Raw genomic sequence first — 19,527 nt, forward strand, 5'->3', positions numbered from 1 at the left:
GCGCTCTTATTTGGAATACTTTGCCTCTAAACATAAACCAAGCCCCTAATTTTACTCATGCTTTAAAGAGGTTCTTTTTTCAGAAATATTGTGAATAAGTGACTTCATATTCATTTTTGTATAAACTATGCATGTTATGAGCTATTGTGTTATGGATTGCATTTCCTGTTTCATTTGTTCGCATGCTGTATTTATTTTGTATCCTATGTTGATTATGGACCCGTTACTAGCCAGTGGCTATGGGTCCATCAATGTTTGTAGTTCGCAAGATATGCAATAAATAACGAATGAATGAATGAAAAAATACACATCATCATTTTCAGAAGGGACCATTTCAGAATGGCTGCCTACTAGTCACACTGCTGCAATCGTGCAGTGCTGCTCAACAATTCAGCTGCTGAGGCTGTCAAGCACTCGTGACGCTGGGAAGACTCCTTTCTTAGTGACGATGCCTCCGGTGATGAGCTCGGCTGGGGTGACATCGAGGGCCGGGTTCCAACTCCCGATGTCTGCAAGTGCGACAAACACACCAGTGCTGTTTTATCCTGGTGGAATTTACCGTATTTACACGCATAATTTGCGCCCTCGCGTAATTTGCGCACCATTAACTTTTCACCCAGGTTTATAAAAAAAATGTTTTACTCGCATATTTTACGCACCGTGGTGCGCTAGACCACCATCATGCACGCCGGCTCTACCCTATGGCTCTACCCAGTAGCATTCGGCTATTCCACGTGTTTGTTCGGAAGGCTTTTTGATTCTTTTGTGCACTGGGCGTTCGTGGTGGCGTCTGGGGCCGCTGTTACAATTGCGGCAGCACCAGCGGCATCGCCGCTCGGAACAGCCGGCAGCGCTTCCGGGGAGGATCGGCAGCTGATAGAAGAGCCGACACCGCTCTGGTTGATGCATGGGCTGATGCATGTGCCTAGACTGCCAGCTATGGTTTTCTTGTTGGTGGCTCTGACGGGTTGTGTTTGGTTGCTCGGTTGTGTCTTGCGATGGGGTATCACAACTATACGGCAAGTTTCAAACTGTTTGTGATACAGTTTGCGGAGGAAAACGGGAACCGTGCCCCTGCCAAGCAGTACAAACTGAACGAGAGCCACGTTCGTTACTGGCGAAAGCAAAAGTCCCGGGTGGAAAATGCAAACCCGCGAAGGAGAGCATTTCGGGGACCTAAGGAAGGTAAATTCCCCGCTGTTGAAGAGGAACTCGCACAGTATGTTAGTGAACATCGGGCCTCAGGTATCGTCGTGTCGTGAGAGATGCTTCAGTTCCAGGCAAGAGAAATTGCACTTGAAAAAGGAGTCCCTGCTGCAACCTTCAAGGCAAGCAGATGGTGGCTGACACGCTTCATGAAACGGCATAATCTGTCTCTGAGACGAAGGACAACCCTCTGCCAGCGTTTGCCCCCAGACTATGAAGAGAAGGTGCTGTCGTTTCACCGTTTTGTGATTGCGCTCCGCAAGACCGAAAACTTCATGATGTCACAAATCGGAAACGCAGACGAGACACCGCTGACATTTGACATGCCCCCCAATACCACAGTGAGCGAGAAAGGGGTCCAATCTGTCGCGGTGAAAACAACCGGCTGCAAAAAACAAAGGTGCACAGTGATGCTGGCGGTGACTGCAGATGGGAGAAAACTACCGCCCTTCGTCATTTTTAAGCGCAAAACGCTGCCGAAAGTGAAGGTGCAAGGACGCATTCATATCCGTGTCCACGGAAAAGGATGGGCAAACGAAACATTAATGCTTGACTGGCTGGACACTGCGTGGGGAAAACGCCCAGGCGCTCTGCTGCGGCTGCCGTCAATGTTGGTTCTCGATAGCTTCAAGGGTCATCTCGTCAACAGTATGAAGCAGAGGTTACGGGAGATGAAAACAAACCTGGCTGTCATCCCAGGCGGCCTAACATCAGTCCTGCAGCCCTTGGATGTTTCCCTTAACAAGCCATTTAAAGACAATGTGCGGAAGTTGTATGTGGAATGGATGGCCAGTGGAGAACATTCCTTCACTCCTACTGGAAGGATAAAGAGGCCTCCTTTGGAGACAGTCTGTGAGTGGATTTTAGCAGCATGGGATACGGTTTCTCTGAACATCGTGCAGTACAGTTTTAAGAAAACTGGCCTGTCAAATGCGCTCGACGGAATTGAGGATGACGCTATTTGGGACGCCAGTGATGGCGGTGAGAACAGCCGCGATGTTGTCAGCGATGGCTCGGAGTCCAGTTTTTCCAGCAGCGACTCCGACTAGTATATAGGTTGTTTGTGCAATAGTACCTCCCGGCCAATTCTTTAACAGTACCGCGTGCAGTTTGGTCGACGCTCGCGCGGTACTGTTAAAGAATTGGCCGGGTGTACATTTTGTGTGTGGTGTGATAACTGATTTATTGATTTGCGGTTGCTTTCTCGGATGAAGTTACGAAAGCAAACTTACGGAATCCGGAACTATCGAACAATTGGCAGGGCTGCGAGCGTTGGTGCCGCTTTAGCGTCTTACTGAGTTTCGTGCATGCTCCTTCATGCCATCCCGCAAAGCGGGGAGGGGAGAGGGGGGGCGGAGGTATGCGGCCTTTCACTTGGAGTTAACTTTTTTCAGGAGGCAGCCAGTGTGCGGCGCGGGTCCGGGTGCTGACTTATACGCAGCAACATACACTATGCCTATGTTGTGCGTTATGACCTTTGTGGAGATTTTTTAAGTCGCACTCACGAAATCCCCGCGTAATTTGCGCACCCCCTTCCTGGAGCCCTAATTTCTGAATAAAAAGTTCGCAAATTATGCGCGTAAATACGGTACGTTCTACAATCATGTTTAACAAAGCATTTTTTGTTACTGTTAGCCATTTTGGACAATAGTATACTGTTAAAGACAACAATAAAGTAATATACACACTACAACTGGCAACTGGCTTTTGGAGAAGATTGTGCAAAGCACTGCCCATCCGCTTTTGTACATGATTTGTACAATCTTCTTTTTCAACTGGTATAAAACCATATACCTTTGCTTCCTCTACCGCATGAAAATGCTTGCTATCTCCATCGCAGAGCATTGTGGTGTAGCGCAGGCCGTGCCGCTCCAATGATCGTTGGAAGAGCATCAGAGCTGCATCCACCTCCATCTGCCCGGATTTCCAATCTGTATTCTTTTGGCATACATTCTGTGCCTTCCATGCGTTGTACTGGGGGTCCTCCTCTTTGGGTGCATTTTTGCAGCCAAGGCAGTAGTTGCACAGCACTACATAGTCTAACACATAGCCTGAAAAAACCTCTATGACAGAGCCCACACCAATGTGGGACTGGTGCCCTCTCGTCATCCACGTTCCATCGAAACAGACTGCGATATTTCCGGGATTACCGAAATTTAGTTCTCTGTATAGTACTTTCACTGAGGAAGCACAATCAGTCAGCACACTTTCAGCAGTTAGCGTCACGGCAGGCTTCAACTTAGACTTGATGTGTGCTTGGTAGGTCTTGTTGTGAAGTCCCCTGTGGGAGATTCCCATGGTTGAAAAAAAGTCATTCAGTGCTGTTTGGCCGTTCCCTGTAGTTAGCGCGGCCCGGGCAGCAAGAATATTTACCTGGAAGGGATTGCACTTTGCGCTTCCAGGTAGACGCCGGGAACTCCCACTAGCGCATGACATCGCCGCAAACAGAACACTCCAAGCACAACTGTACAGCAACACCGTATTCGCGAGTGCTTTTCTGAATGGGCACGTCGCCACCGCACTGGCGGCACACGGTTTTTTCGAGCAGCCGGTTGATTGCTGAAAGATCGACGATCATGTACGTTACCGCTGCCGTCGCCGCCGGGCCTGTGTCGCCTCTCTCAGTGCGAATAGCCTGCAGCTTGCGCTCGGTAGCAGATATAGAAGAGAGCACTGAAATTCGGGCATCAACTCGTTCTTGTAGTCGCTCCAAGTCTTGGGGGCTCATAAACGTCGTGTCGACGCGCATTCGTTGCTGGCGGCCACCCGTGTCATCGGAATCGGCCGCGGAGACGCCCGTCGAGACACTTTCAACTGTCTCGCTTCGATCACCTGCTTCGAGAGCGCACGGACGACCTTCCACTGCATCCTCATGCTTGTTAGAAGGCTTTTTACACCTTTTACCGAACTTGTACGCACTGCAGAACTTTAGATACGGTGGAGACATAGCTCACTTCCGAAATCAGGCTGAGACTTTTTCAAAATGGCGTCGTGTCCATCGGCAGCACAGACCCTAACAAAATGGCGCGGGCCAATGAGCTGCACCGGTTTTGACACGTGACGGGCAATGACCAATGGCACAGCGAGATTCCGTCTTTCCTTTTTCTTCTTTTCATGGCTAACAAAGCGACGCTGCGCGTGCAGCTCCGATGGAAAGAGGAACAGACGCTCTTTCAAACGAGACCAGGATGGCGGCTTTCCGGCGCTTCATTTGAAAATGGTGGGCGGTGCAAAATGAGCATTTTTGAGGTTCTTTCGCGAGACTTTCGGCCAGAATACTCCCGTTATTTGGCTATTTCTGAAAAACTATGGGTTACTCCGCTTTGAAACTTCACCCACATATAGAGAATGACCTCACGGTCACGAATATTCCAAAATTGAAAAACTGATTTTTTTTTCGCAATTTTTTCGGCCGCAAAGACCCGTGTCCCCACTTAATCCCTGGAATAATGAAATTTCTCCATTAAACTTATTTCTTACAGAAATTATAAATGCACAATGATTTTATGTATTTTGTTGTGTTTACAGTATATTGCTCTCATTTATTTCATGTTACTACAACTTTCACATATACACCCATGTTACCATTTTACACTCGTTTCTTGTGCTCTGCCATAATTCATGTCAATTCTGTTTTTACTTTTTGTTGTTTCGGCATTAAGTTTACTGATGATCTGCTTACCCATTCCTGGAATAGCCCCACATAGGGGCTGTAGTATGAGTAAATAAATAAAATCACTGCCTTTGTGCACACTTTAAGGGGTCATTACCATCAGCCTAACCATGGACATTGCAGGACAAAGGCCTCTCCCATATCCCTCTAATTAACCCTGTCCGGTGCAAGCTGTGGCCACCATATCCCTGCAAACTTTTTTATCTCATCAGCCCACCTGTCTCTCTGACACCCCCTGCTGTGCTTGCCCGCTCTCGGAATCCAGTCCGTTGTCCTAATGGTATCTTGACTAGTCGCTTTCGAGTGCTCTAGAGCGCTATGAAAAGAGATGTTGCACTCGGCTTGTCGATGCCAAGCGCCCTTCTGTGTTCGGCCGGTTCCTTCGAAGTGTCGGCCTCCAGCGTGGCGCGCTCTCATGCGCCCGAAGAATTCCAAGCGACCAGATGCTACGGATCACGTGGATACTTCTCACTAATCCGAGCATAGTGTCAGCTAGCCGGCAATGCATGATGCCATGGTCACAAGTTGCGGGCAGTGAAGTGGCTTTGTGAGAGCATTTCAATGTTGTAGTACCCAAGTCCTGCACTAGCTTTAAGCCAGCAGAGTTCATCAGTATGTGCCAGAATTTTTTAATGTTTCTACATTGTGCGTAGCAGCAGTGGTCACTGCGATGTCAATGACTGCGCCAGTGGTATTTGCAAGTACAGAAAAGGCTTAGCATGAGGTACCCTGTGCGGCGCATTTACATCTGCATTTTACGCGACAGCATATGCAGCTCATTCGATTGAAAAGCGTCGGCATCGTAGTAATTGAAGTAGTAGTTGTATTTGTCGGCACCGCGCATTGGAAATATTCCGGGGCTGCGTAAAAATCAGAGGGCATGCACACTCAATGAATTAAAAACACGTGACCTAGGCCAGGAATCGAACAAGGGCCTTTGAGGTTTCAAGACGGGGACGCTTCCACTTCACCATGAGGGCTCGCTCGACATTTGAACATGAATAAAGGCACCTCTAGTGAACGCACGGGTTTCTTAGAACTTTACCTTCGAGATCTGTACTGAGGCGTACATGAGTAATTATGAGCATGTAAATTACAGATGTCGGAATTAAGCGAGTACCATGCGTTTCTGATAAATTTCCTCCGTGCTTGGCGTGCAGTCGTAGCGCCATCGTGCGGCAACCACTGCAAACCCCTTCGCCATGCATGGCGCTGGCCCGGCAGATGGCGTGCATGTAGGCGACCTTTCCGCGTCGGAGTAGTGTCGTTCATTTCTGACAGATACGATGGAACCGCAGCCAGCTACGAGCGCTAGTGCGGAGCAGCGTCTGTGTTTTGAGAGACCTCCTAGAGACTCAGAGCGTTTTGTCAAACGGGCAAGGCATCACGCCAAATGGGCAATAGAGTTCCGTGGACTCCTTGGCAGCGCTGCAATGCACTGTTGCATCCCACTCTTAAAGATAAAGTTTAAACGTCCTCCAATTTTTTAGACAACACATCTTCACAGCTTTATTTTGTGTTGTGCAAATGTAGTGAAGGTCTTCATTAGTGTCATCATCATCATCAATGTACACACTGCAAAAAATCTGTGTGTGCTTGGCGGAAGCAGTAGTATGTTTTGGTGGCTCATGGCAGCAGTGTCAGCTGGTGCAATAATTGGGTAATGATCACGCTAACCAAGCTCAAAAGTCATGTGGTGCTGAAAAGAGGAAGAAATATGGATGCGCTCTGACATAAAGGTATGATGTGCAGTCTTTTGGCTGGCACCAAGCGAAGCCAAGCAAAAGTTTTTCAGGTTTAGTGTCCATAATGTGACCACTATGAGAGCTTCTCACATAATGTCTTGACGATGCATCCTCCGACTAGGACTCGGCTTCTGATTTGTGTGCTCTGGGTCAGAGGATTAATGTGACCAGTTGAAGACATCATAAAAAACGTTTTATTTTAAATTCTTTTTTAATAATTCGCATCATAATAAAACACCAATAGGAACCATCGGTTGTGCTCTGTTTGCATTACATGCCCTGCTCATTTCTTGATTAAGAGGCACAAGTTTAGAGGGGCATAAATATGACAAAGTTGTTGGTGGCTCGCAAAACTGCCTTCTAGTGCTATTTGTGCACTCGTGCAAATATCAAAATCTCTTCAAAGTGTGCCACCTTTCTCAAGTCACTACTGGAAGGGAGAGGAGGGTACGCACCAATTTTGTTGGCCGTGTCGCCATTGGCGGTGACTCGGTCAGCCCCGACCACGACTGCGTGCACTCGTCCCGTGGCCAGCAGGGCAGCGACCATCCTGTCACTGATGAGTGTGGCTGGAATACGATCGTGGAGCAGCTCGTATGCCGTCAGCCGCGAACCCTGGTTGTAGGGGCGCGTCTTGATGCAGTAGGCGAGCTCCAGCCGGCCACTTTCATGTGGACGCCACACCACACCTGTGCACGTGCATATATGTCATTGTCACCTTGCGTGTCATTGTTTATGATACCTCACAGGAAGTACACATGCAGTACATGTGCAGTGTGAACTGCCTTCAATCGTATTAAATGAAACACTCAAAGAATTTGCGTTACGAACTGGCGCACAACGAAAAGCTAAGGATGTTTTCGTATTGCATGGCATTTTGGCAGGGCTCTAGAGGTTCCACGGTATTCTCCAATATCATCCAGGCAAATATCACTATCATCATCATCATCAGCCTAGCTGTGTCCACCACAGCAAATGAAAAAAAAATTGTTTTTTGGGGAAAGGAAAGCTTTAGTATCTGTCCCACATATCGTGGACAACGTAACTGCAGGGTAAGAGAACAGATGAAGGTAGGAGTGAAAAAATAAAGGTAGAAATAGGTGCCGTAGTGGAGGTCTCCAGAATAATTTTTACCACCTGAGGATTTTTAATGTGCACTGACATTGCACAGCACACACTGCCTTTTGCATTTCACCTCCATCGAAATGGGTCGGGTTTGGGTTTGAACTCAGGTACTCCCCCTATCGATGCTCAGTTAGCCCTGCAGAAGCCATAGCCACCTCATATCAGTAACTGATCTGATCCACCTACCTGATTCTCTGCTGTCTTATGCTGTGATTTTCTTTCCATGGTGGTATCCACTCTTTTAACTTAAAGCGGCCATGACACCATTTTTTCAGACTCAAGCTGTTCACTGCATGTTGTTCACTATACAACTCGGCACAACTGGACAAACTATGAGGTCATTTGGTGCAGGAAATAATTTGTAATTGAATTTTTAAAACTTCTGAATGGTGTGGCAGTAGGGCAACACTGGCGCAATCGCGGTTCGTGATGACATGAACTGACAGTTATATTCTTGCTCGCGACTGAACAAGTGAACTGCGCAGTGTGCATACGGGTGTGAGTTGTTCTTTGTTTCAGGCTTGGGGTGTAGTCAGGTGAAGGGGGGGATTTGGAGGGGAACAAAGGCCTGTGTCCTTCCCTTTTCTTTCTAGCTTTTGCCTGGTCTTGTGCCACGGCCGCACACAGGTAGGCGCGTGCTCTGCTCTGCACCGACCGCATGCGCAGCTGCTTTGCAGCAGACGACAGCACTGTCAGTTTATGACGGTAATCAGACTGCTTCAATACGGCCGTCGCTGCTAAGGGGAGGGGATTAGAGCCGATAACATTGCAGCCTATCTACGCGAAATGTCTAAGAACGATACTAACCGCTACAAAAAGCCTGGGACGTCCATTTGGTTGCTCATTGTGAACAAGGGAGCTGCAGCGCTCCCGAAAGGTCATTATTTGTGTTTGACCTTGGTCACTGACCAGTGAATCTCATTAAGCCATGATTCCTGACCAGACGGTATGCCGTCGAACCCTCGACTACACGATAACATTCAAATTACAATTTCTAGCTCAAATGCGTGCGTAGAGCCCTAAATTTTTTTAATGTATATATGATAACATCGTGGCTAGTAGCTGCAACGCAAAAGCACGATGTGTTGGGAGACCATGTCATGTCCTCTTTAAGGGTCCACCAGTGATCCGGTCTCCACATTTCATCCATCAGCGTGTTACCGAATCCGTGCTCCTCTCTGTCTCAGCACTACTCAGACAGTCTTCTTTTCATAGGTCACTGCACTGCTCTTTTAAATTTTATTTCGAGCCTTTTCCCTACCTTCCATGCTTTGGATGAGTATTAGCAGGACTGTATTTTCCGGTGTACAACTCGCTTTTTTTTTCTGTACTTTTTGGTCGATATGTATTGCAAAACAGTGCGATTTACAGAGCCAAAAATGACGTGCCGTTGCACATCATCATTTCCTGTTCCCAGCGACTATGCTTGAAAATAAAATTGACGAGTCAAGAAGAAAAAATTGAGTGAATCTTGAAATGTTATCTTATGAATAGAATCGCATAATTTCGCCACTGAATGAGTCGGCTGCTGCGTCTAGTCCAGCCAAGCTCTTCCAAGTGTCGATTTCGGCATCAGTTCTGTCAGTATCATTTCCATTTGGCTTTGCACGCATTGTGCACTGTTCTTGCTCAATATGACATTATCTGCGAGTTGAAGGAGCTACAACGCAAAATTAAAGTTGCGTGGCGTTTGGACTGTAGACTGGGAACTGGAAAGCAGAGAAGTTTGACACAAGTGAAAAAAACCATCAGAGACAGGCACAAAGCCATAAGGATGCTTAGGTTAATGAAGGCAACATAAAACAAAGGCAGACCGTGGGGAGAACGCACGCCAGCCAGAGCCACACTGTTTAAAGAAAGGATCCTCTGTGTGTTTTTACAGCACTTACAGAATGGACAGGTGCATCTAGTACACCGATGAGACTTGCAAATGTTTTTTGGAAAATACAGTAATACAGTAGCATCTCGACGATGCGATTCCGTCTGATACGAATCCTCACAATTCCCTGGGCAGAGCGCATTGTGTGTATAATGTGCCGGAATTTGGATGTTCCGAACACTCTTCCGCCCCGCTGTGTGGACGATACAAATGTGCAAGTCATGATCACACCTTCGAACATTAAGTGCTGCCTGTACATTGCTTATGCCGGCATTGCCACACATTTGAGCGGTACGCACTGTGAGCATGTGAGAGGCGGCACTCAGCCTGCACAATGGCGACGTCTCGAATGAGAGGTGGCGCGCGGCTGTAAATTCCGCCAGCCGAAAAGAAATCTCTGCAAATGCATTTCCAGTGCTTCTGCATATGAATTTTGCTCCTTTTGGATGATATGAATTTCGGATGATGCAAATATTTTTAACAGCCCCATGAGGTTTCGTATCGCTGAGATTCCACTGTATATATTTCTTTGGCGGGACACCAGCGCACTGCTTTTGAGAACTAGAGTGTGCCTTGTTTTTTTTTCCGCATTATTTTTAAGCCTACTGTTGTATGTTGTGTATTTGATTCCCTCAATAATGTGCTGCAAAAATTGCTTACCACAGCAATGTCATCAGCCAATCGGATGTGTTGCCCAAGTGTCATTAATTCTTAAACCTGGTTCTTTTCCACTAAACCCTCTGACTGTCTTCTCTAGGCATCAAGTGAATAACAGCAAAAAGATTGTTGCACTCCTCAAGCCATGCTCGGGATGGTACCTGTCGACGACGAATTCGGCACTAGGGCATGCAATGCAGCGCGACCGGTGTTAATAAACATGACAGTTGGAAACCCAACACTGCTCCGACAACATTGCTTCGACAATATCACGTCACTCTGAACGACACCCTTCTTAATTGGTATTTGCTCACTCCTCCCATGATGGACCACGGTCTGTGTGCCATCCTTGTAGATATTTTTCAACATATCTAAAGAGCTCTGCCATGCCCTGCTTATGCAGTGCCTGCATGACTGCTCACATTTCAACTGAATCAAATATTTCACCATAATTGTAAAGTATACATCAGGTGTATGTTACCGGTACACACCTATGGGACTTAAACATAGAAACGAATGAAAATGGTTCAACCTAAGTTAAAGACGACGTAGCAAGCTATGGAAAAGACAATGATAGGTGTAACGTTAAAAGACAGGAAGCGGGCAGAGTGGGTGAGGGAACAAACATGGTTTAATGACATCCTAGTCAAAATGTAGATGAAGAAATGGGCTTGGGCTGGGCATGTAATACGAAGGCAGTATAGCCACTGGTCCTTAACAGTAATGGAGTGGATTCCAAGAAAAGGCAAGCGTAGCAGGTGGCGGCAGAAAGTTAGGCGGGCTGATTAAAAAAAAGAGGTTGCGTGGGTACGGTGGCTGCAGCTGACACAGGGCAGGGTTAATTAGAGAGACATGGGAGAGGCCTCTGTCCTGCCTGGATGTAGTCAGGCTGATGATGATGACGATGACGAATCTACGAAGACTATAAGTAAGGATTTATTGTATTCTTCATTTCTTTATAGCCCGATTGATGGCATGATTACTGTAAGTTGTCGAATTGGCTGTGTGAATTTTAATGTCCCGATCCCATTACCAGTCGCCTCAATAAATATCATGTAAGCAATAGGTAGCAAGCTAAGCAATTAGTGCTCTATATCGTCCTTCCTATAGATTGAAATTATTCAAGACTTCTTCCATACTTCTAGCACAGTCAAGGCCATGAGACACTGCATGTACAGAATGACAAGATTTTCTAGCACAATGTCCCCACTGTCCTCCAACAGGTCTCTAGTTATCCGATCCCCACTTTCTGCTTCTTCCGCTCAGCATCGATTTCAAAGCTTTCCTTACTTTCTCAACCGAAAATTTCATTTCTTTGGGGCGCTACTTCAAATATTAGTACTATGACTACTCTAGCTTGCCCTGCCACTTTAACTACCCTCCTCATATAGCCAATGATGTTGCCATCTTCGTCTCTTAATGTCTACATCTTGCTTCTGCTCATGGCTTATCTTGTCTTAACTTGCATGCACGCTTCGTTCACGCTTCGGTGCTTGTTATGTGTCTTCTCCCGGTTAAACATCCGTGCGCCACTTAAACGGCTCAACAAGTGTTACCTTATCTGCGACATTCAAAAGAGAGCAAATCATTTCATTGGTGTTAGGACTTTCATGCTCTAGCTGTTCTTAATCAAGTTCTGTAATTCTGTCAACATTTCACTCCTACTACAAGCTGCCACGGTGGCTCAGTGGTTATGGCGCTCGGCTGCTGACCCGAAAGACGCGGGTTCGATCCTGGCCGCGGAGGTCGAATTTTGGTGAAGGCGAAATTCTAGTGGCTCGTGTACTGTGCAATGTCAGTGCCGGTTAAAGAACCGCAGGTGGTCGAAATTTCCGGAGCCCTTCACTGCGGTGTCCCTCATAGCGTGAGTCGCTTTGGGATGGTAAACCCCCATAAACCATAAACCAATCTCCCCTATTACTCTAGAGGCTATGTCGTCACTTCCTAAAGTCAACTCACCTGCCTTCCCTGTCTTCGCACTGAAGGAGACCATATGTACTAAGTTCTGCATTTTCACGTTACCCACTGCCTACTCAAAATCTTCATAGAACCTTTCAAACATCTCACCATCGTGACTGGTTGCCAAGGCGCACTATGGCACAAGTTATTTCATCATCCACACAAGACGGGGTCAAAGACCAATTTTCCAAGCCTTTTTTTTGCCGTTAAGCCAAGCTCCAGGCTAGGAAAAAAGCTTGTACCCGTCACCAATGGGTATCCGGTGGCATTGGGGATCAAACCCCGCACCTCCCGCATGACAGACGAATTCCCAAACCACTGGGCCAGCACTGCGGTCAACCTTGCACTATATTACGGCGGTTGCCACTCCCTCAATAATGCCAATGTGTTTGCTGATGTTGCTGCTGTGCTTTTACTGGTAAGGAACCCTGCATCATACCTGTGGTGGTGGATATTTGCAGTGACATGGGGATTTGAATCGACCACTTTGCGTACATGAAACTGTGAATGCCATGCAGCCATGCTATTGCGCTCCTCTAAATGGAGCAACCATGTTTCAAATTGCTTTCCGGTATTTAAATAGAGCGTCTAAAGACTGGCACTTCCCCTAACAGCAACGCGTTGGCCTGCTCACCGAGTGCAGTGTCGTAACCCGCCGTGGCCAAGCTGCCCGTGTTGCAGTGGGTGAGCACGCCCAGCTTGCCGTCACCAGCCACTGCCCGACAGTTGGCCACCATGTGCCCTGCTCCGTACCGGCCAATGGCTTGGTTGGCGGCCACGTCTGTGGCTAGCATGCCTTCTGCCTCAGCACAGATGCTGCGTGGACGTCAGCAGATCAACACTCATTCAGCCTCATTTGAGAACAAAACAAAGCCCAGATGAAAGACAAAACGTGCGATTCATGGTTCACCTCATTCCTTTTCACATCAAGGGCGTGCAGTGAGGACAAGGATTATTTTGAATAATAGTTCAAATCCACCATCGTAGACAGGAAGATAAATACACTTCTGGAAGATGCATGAGCAATAGAACAGCAGGCACTGAGTCAATGCTGCCTGTATTAGTGGTTTTTGACGAAAAGGAAATGGTGCAGTATCTGTCTCACATATCGGCGAACACCTGCTGCTGCACTTTTCCCCTCCTCGCTAACTTGTTTAAATGCTCCCTCCTAGCGACTGTTCCTAGACTAATTCCAGACCAATCTAGGCTAATCTGAGACCTTACCATCCTATGAACACTACCTCTCCTCTTGCCTAAGACCTCTGCATCTCAGATACTGCCAGGATGGGCACAATCTACAGTCAAACCCGGATATATCGAACTCGTAAAAAAACGGGAATCACTTCGATATATCGTGTAATTCGAAATACAACTTTTAACAAATTTGGCAATGTACAAACCGCACCTCAGTAAAAAGCATTCTTTATTTGATAAAAACATGTACGGTGGGACTATTAATGCGAGAAATAGTCGTTGATCTTCTTCTGCTTTTTGATTTTGAAAGCATTATTAAGCATGCACTTCTCAACGTTATCGAGCGACTGAGAACAGCTGAGCCCACAGCCTTCTATTGACTCACAGTGACGGCGAACAACGCTCAGCGCGTTAAGTGCGTCGGAACACGATGGCGGGTACGAACTCGTCGTATCCTGACAGTTACTGTCGCCGGCGGCATCCCTAGTGAGGTCGGCAATGATGTCTTCGTCAGCGAGCTCTCCGGTTGTCGGAACATCGTCGTCGACGGAGACGAAGTCTGTTGCTGCAGTCCCATCACAAACAGCACCCGGGAACTCGGCAAGCTGGCTAAACAACTCATCAAGTTCCTCCAGCGGTTCACCGCTATCCAGGGGTTCATGGTGATTGTTTGATGAGCTCGCGCCAGCCTCGCCGGAAGCAGAGAGTCCACAATGACGGAAGCAGTTCTGAATTGTTTCTTGTTTGACGTCGTTCCATGACTCATTCAGCATGGTTATTGCTCCCAGGAGGTCAATTTTCAGCTCCCGGCCAGTGCGGAGGTTTAGCAAAAGCCTCTGCACAAGTCGCTTTCTGTAGCCTGCCTTCAGTGCACGAATGACACCTTGGTCTAAAGGCTGCAGCACCGACGTTGTGTTCGGCGGAAGAAAACGAAGCTCGATGTTGCTGACGCTGACGTTGCAATGGTGGGCAGAGCAGTTATCAACCAGTAAGCAGACCTTTCTGCCTTGGCTTACCAGGTCGTCGTCCCAGGACTTGAGCCACTTGCCAAAAAGTTCGCTTGTCATCCAAGCTTTCCCATTCGATCTGTAAGACACCGGGACAGAAAGTGCGTTCTTTAGGCACCGCGGTGATTTGCTCTTTCCTATTACGAGCGGTCGAAGCTTGGTTGACCCGTCGACGTTGGTGGCGAGCAACACGGATATTCTGGCTTTATTGACCTTCCCGCCGTGGGACTTGTCATCACGACAGGCCAGCGTTCTGTTCGGAAGCATTTGCCAGAATAAAGCAGTCTCATCGGCGTTGAATATATCACGAGGATGGTACCTTGTTTTAATGTCGTTCCAATTTTCATCAATCCACTTTTGCACGCTGCCGAGATCTACAGCGCGGCTTTCACCGGTGACAGCACGGCCGACAATGCCGTGACGCTCTTTAAACCGCTGCAGCCAGCCTGAGCCGCCTCTGAAGTCGTGTCTGTTCAGCATGAAAGCGAAATCCTTTGCTTTCTGTTCGATCATTGGGCCAGAAACGGGGATGTTTTGCGACCTAACGTCAACAAACCACTTATACACTGCAGCCTCTACGTCTTCAAATGCAGCCGTCCGTACTCGTCGAGCGCTGGTGGTAGCAGCAGGCCTCTTGTCCGCCTTAGCCCTAATGTCGGCCTTATTTTTCAAAATCGTACTCAGCGTGCTTCTGGGGATGCTGTACGCTGCGGCGACATCCGACTTCTTTTCTCCGCGCTCAACTCTTCTGATGATCTCCAGCTTTGAAGATATGGTTAGGTTCTGTCGCTTCACAGCAGCCATCTTTCACGAAGCGGACGAGCTCACCGCTCCCACAAAGCAACGAAGCACACGGAACAAAGCAGTCGCAATGGCAGTCGCGCGAGTCACATACCAGAATGCAGGCGCACGTGGCTGCGAGTAAACAGAGTGCGCGGTCGAACCACTTCTGCTAGGGGTGGCTGGGTGGCTGTCTGAGGGAGCGAGAGCAGCGCTGGGACTCTATTTATAGCAGCGCCGTGCGAGCGCTGTTGGGCTAAACCACTTTGGCCAAGTGGGGGGGGGGGGGGGGGGGGATGGATGTTGGCGCAGCTCGCCCGGCCGCCACGCGGGAAAGCCAACTTCTGGAGCAGTTTTGCGCGGCTTGAAGTTCGATATATCAAGCGCGGCTGCTATTTTTGTTCGATATATTAGTATTTTTTGCTATATATTCTCATTTTAGCAATACAATGTTCATAAATTGTTCGATATACGGGGTAATTCGATGTAAACGGGTTCGATATAGTCGGGTTTGACTGTATTAAGCAAGTTTAATTTTCAGTCACCCCGTTCAGGCTCTTTTACATTCACTTCCTGTTCCAATGTTCATGGAAGAAAATATTCTGACTCTTCGATTACAATTTTGTCAACATTTCACTCCTACTACAAGCTGCCACGGTGGCTCGGTGGTTATGGCACTTGGCTGCTGACCCGAAAGACTCGGGTTCGATCCTGGCCGCGGAGGTCGAAGCTGTTCTAGGGAAAAAACTGTATTTAGAACTGTTAGTTATGCCGAAAATGGGAGAAAGTGGTTTGGTTTATGGGGGTTTAACGTGCCAAAGCGACTCAGGCTATCAGAGACGCCGTAGTGGAGGGCTCCGGAAATTTCGACCACCTGGGGTTCTTTAACGTGCACTGACATCGTACAGCACACGGGCCTCTAGAATTTCGCCTCCATCGAAATTCGACCACTGCGACCGGGATCGAACCCGCGTCTTTCAGGCCAGCAGCTGAGTGCCATAACCACTCAGCCACCCCGGCGGCCCAAAAAACGGGAGAAAGTGAATGCTCATGAACATTGAGTCATTCTCACTAAAGGAGGTTTAAGGCTCTCTGAAAGGTTGAGTTTATTTTGTCCTGTTAAGCTATGATAGAGGAAACCGAATGTCAATTGAGTACACTTTCTGCAGGTTTGCTGCTGCTGAGACTACCAAGCACTCGTACCGCACCGCATATGTACACAATGCAGACATTGAACAGCAACGCTTGCTGTGAAAAAGGTATTTCCCTAGTACAAAAAGCTTATGGACGGATGCGCATGGGATTTGTTATGGCATAAATGCAAGTCAAGCTAAACTCGTGCACTTAACAACAGGATGAAGAATGTGGGTGGGTGGAGCCTCAAGCAGGCAATTTTTCACAAGCATGAAGCAGTCAAGCAAAATACAATTAAAAGGGCCACAGAAATGAACAAAAAAATTAACTGATACACATAAAGGCAGTGTACAAAACACATCACGTTAAAGAGCCAAGCAGACACCAAGATATTGTTTAAAACAGCATAAGTAAAAGAATTTCACAGTTTGGTTTTTCTTTTTAAGCATGCGTCACAACCCACCCCCCTCCGCTGTCACAACTTGTGTTAGAAAGTTGGTAACTCTGCCCACCACAAGAGCTGGCGGCCGACTTCTAATACATACCCCAATAAAACTTTATTCACTCACTCAGATGCTTTGGAGTGCCTCTATGTAACCTGTATGAATGCAGGTACCATGCAGATATTAACGCAATTTTAACAAAGCCTATCTGTATTTTTTTTACTGGAGCATTAATTTTCCAGAGCATGTAATATAGAAAAAGTACCTTCCAACATTTTTTAATGATTGCTTGGTTATTTTTACTTGTTTTAGATTGTACACTTCTAACTGTTTTCTCACGTATGCATGGCATACTTTTTGGTATTCATATTTTTCTTTCATTTCGTAAGCAAAAACTAGGAGCAAGTCTAATAATGCAATCTCCGGGTTTTCCACTAGCCTCCTTTTGCCTCTTTGGACTGCTAATCAGCTGGTGCACATCTGAAGGTGCGTTATTACGTTCACCTCTCTTGCCTTGCACACTCTCCTCCTATTTATATTTTTAGCAAGGAATCTTAAAGCATTGTATGTGTATCGTTGGCACTTTTGTTGGGTTATTCTGTGACCAGCAATATTTGCAAAAATTAAATAAACAATGGCCGCTGAATTTGTTGTCGCTTGCCCTTACTGCTTTGTCTACGCATCTTGTCTCTGTAGTACCCTGTAGTAATAAATAGCGAAATAATTTTCCCACGACTCTGAGTAAATTTTTAAATCGCGGGGTTTAATGTATCAAAGCAGCACACAGGCTCTGAGGGATGCCATAGAGGAGGGCTCTGGATTAATTTAGACCACTCGAGGTTCTTTAATGTGCACTGACATCGCACAGCCCGTGGGCATTTCTGTATTTTGCCTTCATCGAAATGCGGTCGCTCTGACTGAGACCTAACCTGCGAGCTTGGACCAGACTCTGTGAGTGAAAGGGGATAGCGACTTCTGTTGATTTTCTTGCCTCTATCATGCTGGAAAATCATGGACTTTCAGAATGTCTATCTCCACTTTAAACAATTTGGACCTAAGGTGACTGCCTCATACTGAGTTTCAGCATTTAAGCCCTGAAATCTGGGGTGGTGGTATGTTGGGTTTGAACATTTCAAAGCTGCATGCAAGCCACGAGGGGCACAACAGCAGAAGGCTTCAGTTTAATTTAGAGCACCCATGGTGTTCTAGATTAAACTCCATTAAAAGCCTTCATTAAACACTTTCATTAAATGCGTTCATTAAATGCATTCAGTGTGCTCTAACATGACATCAGTACCTTCAGCATGAGCACCATTGCAGGTAGGATGAAAACTATATAACCATGCAACACAACTAGCTCACCTTTTCACCGTGCTTTTAGACAGTGCCGTCATAGATACACCCTCCTCATATGCAATACAGCAAGCCAATGGAATTCTTTAACCAATAAACTCTATACACAAAAGCACGTTAAAGCCAGGAAGGGTGATCAAAAATGGTCAAAAACCTGATGATGATTGCTCGGGACCCTTGAATTTAACTATGCTGTACTCATTTGAAAGGACTGAATTGTACTGAGAAGATGAAAAGATGCAGTAACGTACACGTGGTACACAGAAATATTGGCACATGTAATGATGTGCATTGATCTTGTTGTTCATGCATTCCTTGATCATGAATTACCACCAACCCAGCCATATTTCTGTACTTGTGAACTTGTGCTCTCTTGCTGGGCTCTGTTACACTCGGGTCTAAACAAGCATGTATGCCAGTGTAGAAGGGTAAGTAATGGACTCGGGTACCGCATGCAGCTCCACACACCTCATTTTACCGCTCTGCTTTTGAAACCCTTCCTTAAGACCGACCCTATAGTCTGTTGTCTGCGCTTCCCAGAATTCTAGGCAGACGACAGCGGCACACAACCGCACGCTTGGCAGTGAGCATGCTAATATAGCTTTAAAGGTTATTCACGAATGCCGTAGCTAAAGAATAGTTAGTGGCTTCCGCATACAGACGCAACCAACTGAGCACTAATAAGTCAAGGAGGTCACATATAACTTCCGTGTAATGATCCCACAAAAGCAACTCAGCTTACCCGCACTGCATATAATATGAGCGCGAACACTTACCGACCAGACGAGAGAGATTCTTCTGTACTGTACTATGAGAGAGCTTTCTGTACTTGTGCTCTCTTGCTAACAATAATATAGCTTTACAGACTATTCATGAACGTTATAGCTAAAGAATAGTTAGTGGCCGTCGCGTACAGACGCAACCAACTGAGCACTACTCAGTCAAGGAGGTCATATATAACCTCCAAGTAATGAGCCTACAAAGCAACTCAGCTTACCCGCACTGCGTACGAGCCCCAACACTTACCGAGCAGATGAGAGAGATTTCAGAACGAGCTTGCCGGCACACACGCCACATTGTTTCCGAGTACGAACGCCTGCATACACCGCTCGTAGTACTACGAGGAGACAGCGCTATCTTCCGATGGAGAACAGGCTCGCGATTGGATGCTCCCGATAAGTCGGTCGGCCGCTCTGCATGCACGCAAGATCAGCGAAGAACCGAATCACCCGTGTCCACCACTAGCCTCTGGCGTTTCCCAAGAGCTTCACCGCAATGTGCTGTTATCAGGTTTTCCTATGAGCGCAACGACACTCAAAATAGGCTGGTTCTTTGAGCAAGCAACGGCCACAGTTCCAGATTCCACAGGCGT

General features: G+C 47.1%; 1 protein-coding gene across 1 annotated transcript; it reads right to left on the reverse strand.

Annotated features, from left to right (window-relative positions):
* Window positions 1–390: 390 nt before the first annotated feature.
* Window positions 391–19,326, reverse strand: LOC144103367 (methylthioribose-1-phosphate isomerase-like). The gene is made up of 4 exons (XM_077636106.1): window positions 19,182–19,326; window positions 12,879–13,060; window positions 7,080–7,313; window positions 391–509 (listed from the first exon to the last, which is right to left on the reverse strand). The coding sequence occupies exons 2-4, from the start codon at window positions 13,036–13,038 to the stop codon at window positions 391–393; spliced, it is 513 nt and encodes a 170-aa protein (XP_077492232.1). The 5' UTR covers window positions 13,039–13,060; window positions 19,182–19,326.
* Window positions 19,327–19,527: the final 201 nt, after the last annotated feature.

The sequence above is a fragment of the Amblyomma americanum genome, chromosome 9 (genome assembly GCF_052857255.1).
Source record: "Amblyomma americanum isolate KBUSLIRL-KWMA chromosome 9, ASM5285725v1, whole genome shotgun sequence".
NCBI lineage: Eukaryota > Metazoa > Arthropoda > Arachnida > Ixodida > Ixodidae > Amblyomma > Amblyomma americanum.